Source organism: Bos grunniens, chromosome 25 (genome assembly GCF_055505025.1).
Source record: "Bos grunniens cultivar Pamir isolate PY7600 chromosome 25, Bosgru_T2T1.0, whole genome shotgun sequence".
NCBI lineage: Eukaryota > Metazoa > Chordata > Mammalia > Artiodactyla > Bovidae > Bos > Bos grunniens.
In genome coordinates this window covers 1,976,233-1,983,099 of record NC_141189.1, presented here as the reverse complement: position 1 = coordinate 1,983,099, position 6,867 = coordinate 1,976,233, and the positions used below count along the sequence as shown (strand labels likewise).

The window sequence follows — 6,867 nt, the reverse complement described above, 5'->3', positions numbered from 1 at the left end:
GGGTTCCCCCGAGACACCATGATCACTTGCCACGATTTCTGTTCAGAGCTCATATCATGATAACAGTTCAGTAACGTGACGCTGGGCTAGTCCTTTACTGTTTGACCCCTGCCTCAGACACTGGAAGTTCCTGGAGGGCAAAGGCTGTGTGGCTCTGTCTGTCTGTCCTGTGAACCGTGGCTCAGGGCCCAGCAGAGTAGGGTTCAGCTGATGTTTGCTGAGCGACTAAGCGGGTGTCTGGTTGTGATGCGGGACGCAGCCCTCCTGGCAGAGGGATGAATGAATGACGAGCACTGAGCACACAGCGGGGCTCAGCTGAGGCAGGACCGCGATCGTGCCAAGATGGTGAGTGCGTGGATCGCTCTCGTGTCTCCCTTCCCTGAGCCTGGCCCCCAGCTGCCCCCAGTGGCACGGCTGGAGCCCGTCTATCCAGCGCAGGTGGTGCTGCTTGTGAAGAGACTGAGCTCCAAGGTGTGTGTGCTCAGTCACTCAGTCGTGTCCGACTATGACCCTATGGCCTGTAGCCCGCCAAGGCTCCTCTGTCCATGGGATTCTCCAGGCAAGAATACTGGAGTGGGTTGCCGTGCCCTCCTTCAGAGGATCTTCTGGACGCAGGGATTGAAGCTGCATCTCTTACGTCTCCTGCACTGCAGGCGGATTCTTTACCCGCTGAGCCATCAGGGCTCCAGGTCGATGGTGGTTGCTGCTACGCCATGGGGCAGGGTCTCTCGTCCGGGCATCTCTGCACCAGGCCCGTGCCTGGCGCCGCCTGGCGATGGTGGGCCCAGGGATGAGACGGGCCTCTGAGCCCAGGCTGCTGTCTGGGTGGATATCCTCCGTGGAGCTGGGTGGAGACCCTGCTGCCTGCTCTGGAAACCAACAGCCTGGGGCAAAACCGCACATCCGGGAGGGGGAGGGGCAGCGTCTGGCAGCTCTGGCTGGGCAGGTCTATTTGCTCCCAGGCCCCAGGCCATGGCACCCAGCCCGGGCTGGCCAGCGACTCCAGGTGGGGGCACCGCCCCCGGCCCCCGCCCCCCTACCTTGGGGACCCCTGAGGACAGCAGGGGTCTGAGCTGGACTCCATGATGTTGGGGTGGCCTGCAGGGCTGCGCCAGCCCTGAGGGGCCTTCAGGACCCCTGGCTGCCTGGCCGTTCCTGGCTCCCACCCCACGTGGAGAGGTTCCAAAGCCACAGTGGGGGGCGGGGGTGAGACCACAGGCCCGGCCAGGTGTGGGCCCATGCCAGGCACAGGTGTCACGGGGTGGGCGGAGGCCCAGAGCCTGCCTGGGCCCAGTTGGGCTTTATGAGGTCCCCAGGCTGGAGCGAACAGGCAGGTTCTCCACCCTGCTCACTTCAGGTTCAGTGGCCGACAGGCAGCACAGTCCCCATAGCCCTCCATATAGGGGGAGGCTGAGGCTCAGAGTGGGACAGACCTGCTGAATCAGGGGTCCTCAGGCTCCTCACCCAGCCAGGGCTCTAGGCCACTGAGTCCCGAGGGCCCTCTGCCAGGCCCTCTGCTGACCTCAAAGCCAAGAGGCAACAGCCCAGGGTGCTGCATCCACCCTGGGCTACCCTCCCTGCCTGGGGGAGAGGTGGGGGGCACAGACGGCAATGTACAGCTGGGAGGACTGTGCCCAGAGGCCACTGGCTCTGGGCCCCCCGGCATGCTGGAAGCCTGCTCAGGACTCCTGAGTGCATGCTCTGCCCACCCCGGCGCATGCCATCCCCAGAGTCCAGGCCCCAAGCGCCTGCCTCGCAGCAGGACCGGAGGCAGGACTGGGAGGTGCAGAGGCAGGAAGGGGCTTCACCCTCTCTCAGATCCTCGGGGAGGCAGGCCCCAGGATGGCCCGGCTGGGTGGGGCCCTGGATGTGGGAGTGGACAGGCCCGTGTCTGAGGCCCGGGAGGCCACAGCGGGCAGCCTCACCTCCACTGCCCAGGGCTGCCCCCTGCAGGCCCCACCGGCCCTGACCAGCGCCCCGCCTGCAGGGGAGGATGAAGCTGGCGCATGCCCACAGGGGTCAGGACTACCTCCTCATCCCTTCCCATTACCACCACGCCCGTATCAAAGTGACAGGCACAGGGGGAGGCCAGGTGGGACCCAGCAGGGGGTGGAGGGAAGAATAACCCGAGGGGAACTGGGGGCTGGCAATCCTGCCCCTTGGGGCCCTGGGGGACCAGATAAACCCCCGGCTGCGAGGCTGGGCAGGGAAGAGCAGCAGCACCAGGAGGCACACACTCAGCCTCGCACACGACACCCCCATGCCCGTGGGCACACCACACCCCAGACCCGTGGGCACATCACACCCCCACATCCAGTGTGCACATCGTCAGCCACCTGGTCCCACACTCACCACACATCTGCACGATCATCTGCACACTTACTCGCACACTCACTGCCCATGCATTGCACGCCCCCCATCCCCCACGGCAGCCCTGGGGCTCTGTTTGTCCAGCCTGGCTCCTCTCTGGCTTGGCTCCCTGGACAGTCCGGCCAAGACGTCCCCTTGGCCGCCCGGAAAGCCTGGGGAAACTCTGCTTGTCTCCCCCACATGCTCCCAAGGACCTCAGCCTGGCCTGCTCCATGGTCAGCTGAGGGGGCTCAGGAGCAGGCCAGGAGGGGTGTGGGGTGTGGGAAAGGCCCCCCACCCCGTCCACCGCCAGCGCCCTGGAATTCGCTGAGCACAGCGGCCAGCCTAATCCCTGCTCTGCCCGCAGGGTGGCTGAGCCCCTGGAGCGGGGCAGCCAGGGGAGGCCAGGCTGGACTGGGGGGCTTGAGTCACCAGGCAGCCAGACGGCCCCTAAGTCCAGGGCAGGGTGGGTAGGCCTCTACTCTTGACCAGATGGGGGAGTCTGGGTCCTGGAGACCCTGGAGGCTGCGGCTGACTGGGGGCTGCCTGGGCCACGCCTTGCCTCCAAGAATGGAGGAGAAGTGCTTTCCTGGGAGTCCTCGGAAGTGGAGTGAAGCCTGAGAGCCACGCAGGCCCCCGAGGAAAGGGGGTGGGGAGGGGGCCACCCTGTCCTGGAGCTGGACTAGAGGACCTGCTGGTGGGGGAGGGCGAGAGGCTGAGGGGGCAGGGAAGGCCGCTGACCTCATCCCCGGGGCGGGGCCCTGCGCCCCCGCCCAGCCCAGCCGCTATATCCCCAGGCTGCGCAGCTCCCCACGGAAGCTGGAGAGATGGCCCTGCAGGTGGGTGAGACCTGGATTTGGGAAGGAGGGAACAGGGCCTGGTGGGGGCTGGGGACCGGGCACGGGCCATAGGCCGTGGGGCCTCCTGGGGGAGGGGGTACCCCAAGGAGAGGAGGCCCGGCACCCAGGGCCTCTGCCGCCCCTTTCGTCTGCAGTTTGAAGCCTTCCACGCGGGGGGCCTGGCCCCAGGCTGGAACCTACTGGTGCAGGGACACTCTGACTCTGGAGAGGACCAGTAAGAGACGGTGCCCTCCCCTCCCCGGGTCCCCTCCTTGGCCTCCGCGGGGTGACCGCCCAGCCGCCCTCGCCAACCCCATGGTGCCCCCCAGGTTTGAGATCAACTTCCTGTCCGAGACGGGCGACATCGTCTTCCACATCAAGCCCCGGTTCTCCAGCGCCACCATGGTGGCCAACGCCTTCCAGGGCGGTCGCTGGGGCCAGGAGGAGGCATCCAGCGTCTTCCCGCTGGTGCTCGGGGAGCCCTTTGAGGTGAGGGGTTGGGGCGATCCCCTGGGAGGTGGGGGAACCCGCGTGGCGGGAGGGGGAGGCCCGTGGGCTGGGGCAGAGAGGCGGGGGCGCCATCTGTGGACGCACCAGGGCCATCTGCTGCTTTGCGCCGAGGCGCCCTGTGCCCCCGGCTTCCAGCAGCCCCGCTGTCCCCGCTGGGGCTTTGGCTGAGTGGGGGGCTGATTGCAGATGCTTACAGGGGACAGCCAGTTCGGCAGTCTCCCTGCTGGGTCTGGGGCTGCACCCCCTGGCTGCTAGCCACCGCTCTGAGGCGAGGGGAAGGGGCCCCAGCTGGGGCTCTGAACCCCCAGGGGGCAGGCCTGCATGACGGGGGCTCCGCGTGCTGAGGGGACCCTGCGCCCGCCTGTCCCCAGATGGAGGTCAGCTCGGACGCGGAGCATTTCCACGTCCATGCCCAGGAGCACAAGGTCCTCCAGTTCGCCCACCGCCACAGGCCGCTGGCCGCCATCACGAGGGTGCAGGTGCTGAGCGACCACCGCCTGGCCCAGGTGGAGCTGGCCAGGAAAGGCCTGAGCTGGGGGTAACGTTCTGCCCGCGGAGCATCCTCACCCGGGATCCCACCTGCCTGGGAGGGTCTGTACGCCTGTGCTGGGCGGGGGGACGGGGTGGGGACGGGGGGGCGGGGCTGGAGCTGAGGTGGGGGCCCAATGCTTGCAGGGCTGGGGGCTACTGAGCTGTGTTGGAAGTCCCAGGATCGAGCCTTGGCCGTTGACCCTCTCACATCCAGTGAAGCCCACCCTGGAGAAGCTGGGGGGAGAGGGCTCTGTGGTTCTGGGACCCCCATTTCAGCTCCACCTCCAATAAAGTTTAAGCAGGCTGCAGAAGCTTGGCTGCTGTGAGACGGGAGTGGGCCGGTGCGGGGTAGGGGCAGAAGTCCCTGAGACCTGTGTCTTGGGGATGGTCTGACCCTTAACTCATCCCCAGGACATAGGGGTCTGGGGGGCTGCGATCGACACAGGCTTGGGGTTGTTGTTACTGTTCAGTTGCTCAGTTGTGTCTGACTCTTTGCGACCCCTTGGACTGCAGCACGCCAGGCCTCCCTGGCCTTCACTGCCTCCCGGAGTTTGCTCAAACGCTTTTCCATTGAGTCGATGATGCCATCCAACCACCTCATCCTCTGTCACCCCCTTCTCCTCCTGCCTTCAGGGGGGAGTCCTCCTCTAGGAGGCGGGGGTGGAAGTGGTGATGAGATTAGGAGAGGGGAGGGCTCCTGGTCCGAAGGTCCCAGCTGGTCCTCACCCAGGACACCGGAACTCACACCCTCCAGCTCTGCCCCCTTGGGAAGTCCCAAAACTGTCTCCTCACCCTGCTACTCGAGGGGTGGAGGGAAGGGGTCCCACCTGGACAGAAGTGCCCTTCTGGGTGTGTGGGGCGGACGGGGGAGCCCTGGGGGTCACGTCTAGGGAGAGTGCACATGGCTGGGGGTCCCCTGGTCCTGGTTTCAGAGCTCACCCATCCACCCCTCTGTCCATCTCAATCAAAGCCGTGACAGCACAGTTTAGAATGAATCTTAACAGGTATCCACCCTGTACACGTGAGTGATTTAGAGAAAAGTTAGGTCAGCAATCGCAGACACAGGAGGGTGGCCACAGCAGCGGCGGCCTGGGTCCGAGAGGCAGCTCTGCGGCTCCGAGGGGCAAGGGGCGACCCTGGGCAAGCTTCTGACCCTCTGGGGCCCGGGTGAGCCCTCAGCTCACGGGGAGTGCTGGGGCTCGGGAACTGACTCAGCAGAAGCCCGGGAGAGGAATCCCTGGCAGGATCCACCCTGGTGTCTCCTGCTCTAAGGTTAACGGGGAACCTGAGGCTGGGAGGGAAGGAGGGCAGCAGGGAGGGGCTCAGAGAGAGCAGGGCCCAGTGACCACCCCGGCCAGGGCCCTCCAGAGCGGAGGAGCTGCCAGGCACCGGGACAGAGGGCAGACACAGGGCCCCCGCCCCCAGGTGGGACAATGGCGGCCCCAGCCTCCAGCAGAGCAGCTTCCTTCCTGTCTCCGCTCACTTCCCCGCCTGTGTCCATGGCCCAGCTGGCCCAGGAACCCCTTCCCACCCCCTCCTGCAGGAGGCCCGGCCTTTTGTGCCGGCCAGGAGGGGTTGGGGGCTGGCGAGCCAGTGGACGTGTAGCCGGTCAGGCTCTGGGGAGGACTGGGGTGGTGGGAAGGGGCCAGGGTGAGGGTAGGGGTCCGAGCCCACCGGCGGGGCTCCCTGCTCACGGTCCGGGCCCCCTGCTTCGACTCGAGATGCCTGCTTGCCCTCTCTGGGCCTGTTCTCGTGGGCAAAAGTCTCCCCTCCTGGTGAAACTCTGCCTCCCCGAGAGTGATGCAAGGTGGGAGGGCGGGAACACACAGGTTTCAATTTTCTTCAGTTCGGGGCAAGGGCTGCTGAGTCTGGGGACATCCTGGGCTCAGACACTGACTTTGGATTTTGCTGGGTTCTACTCGAGGGCCAGGTCTGCACCATCGCCCAAGAACTTGGCCAGGTATAGAGAGAACATTCCTTTTACAGGTGGGAAGCAGGCTCAGAGAGGTTAAGTGACTTTCCTAGGGTTGCTCAGCAGATGAGAGATGGAGCCAAAAAATCCATCTGACAGAATTCAAACACACACACACACGCACACACACACACACAGCATCCCTCAAAGTTGGTCCTGAGCTGAGGCCGCTTTGAATCAGCGCTTCCGTGGGGCAGGTCAGACCTCAGGGGCCCCAGGCCCACTGGGTCTTGACCCCAGCTATGAACTGGGTGCAGGGGCCTATGGCCTCAGAGAGTCCTGCTGCAGGAGCCTTGTGCCGTGTAGTGACCCTTCCATGACCCACCCTGCTCTCAGCACACAGGGCAGGGGTACCCACCTGTCTACAACTGCGCCCCAGCCCAGCGCCACAGCCGCGGCCAGAACTGACACTGTCCCCTTGGCTCAGTGACACCTCCCCTGGAAGCCCTCCCTGACTTCTGCTCCCCTCCACCTCCTGCCCTCCTCACACTGCCTCTTCTGGAGGCCAGGGACCAGGTCTTACTCCAGCCTCCTCCCCCAGCCCCAGCTGCTCCAGAGCACATGTAGCTCTGAAAGTTGCTGAACGAATAAGGGAATGACTGACTTGGGGAAGACCAGTTAGAGATTTGAACAAGTCAGAGATGACCCTCCCAACCGGGACCAGGG

General features: G+C 65.2%; 1 protein-coding gene across 2 annotated transcripts; it reads left to right on the top strand.

Moving 5' to 3' along the window:
- The first annotated feature begins 228 nt into the window (after positions 1 to 228).
- GRIFIN (galectin-related inter-fiber protein) lies at positions 229 to 4,521 on the top strand. Of its 2 annotated transcripts, none has more exons than XM_086376724.1 (5): positions 229 to 345; positions 3,344 to 3,423; positions 3,518 to 3,677; positions 4,070 to 4,236; positions 4,374 to 4,505. In XM_086376724.1, the coding sequence occupies exons 1-5, from the start codon at positions 343 to 345 to the stop codon at positions 4,387 to 4,389; spliced, it is 426 nt and encodes a 141-aa protein (XP_086232850.1). In that variant the 5' UTR covers positions 229 to 342; the 3' UTR covers positions 4,390 to 4,505. The 2 variants fall into 2 exon arrangements, with proteins under 2 accessions (XP_086232850.1, XP_086232849.1); XM_086376723.1 differs by lacking the exon at positions 229 to 345 and adding an exon at positions 3,059 to 3,188 and having other exon boundaries at positions 4,374 to 4,521.
- The last annotated feature ends 2,346 nt before the right edge of the window (positions 4,522 to 6,867 follow it).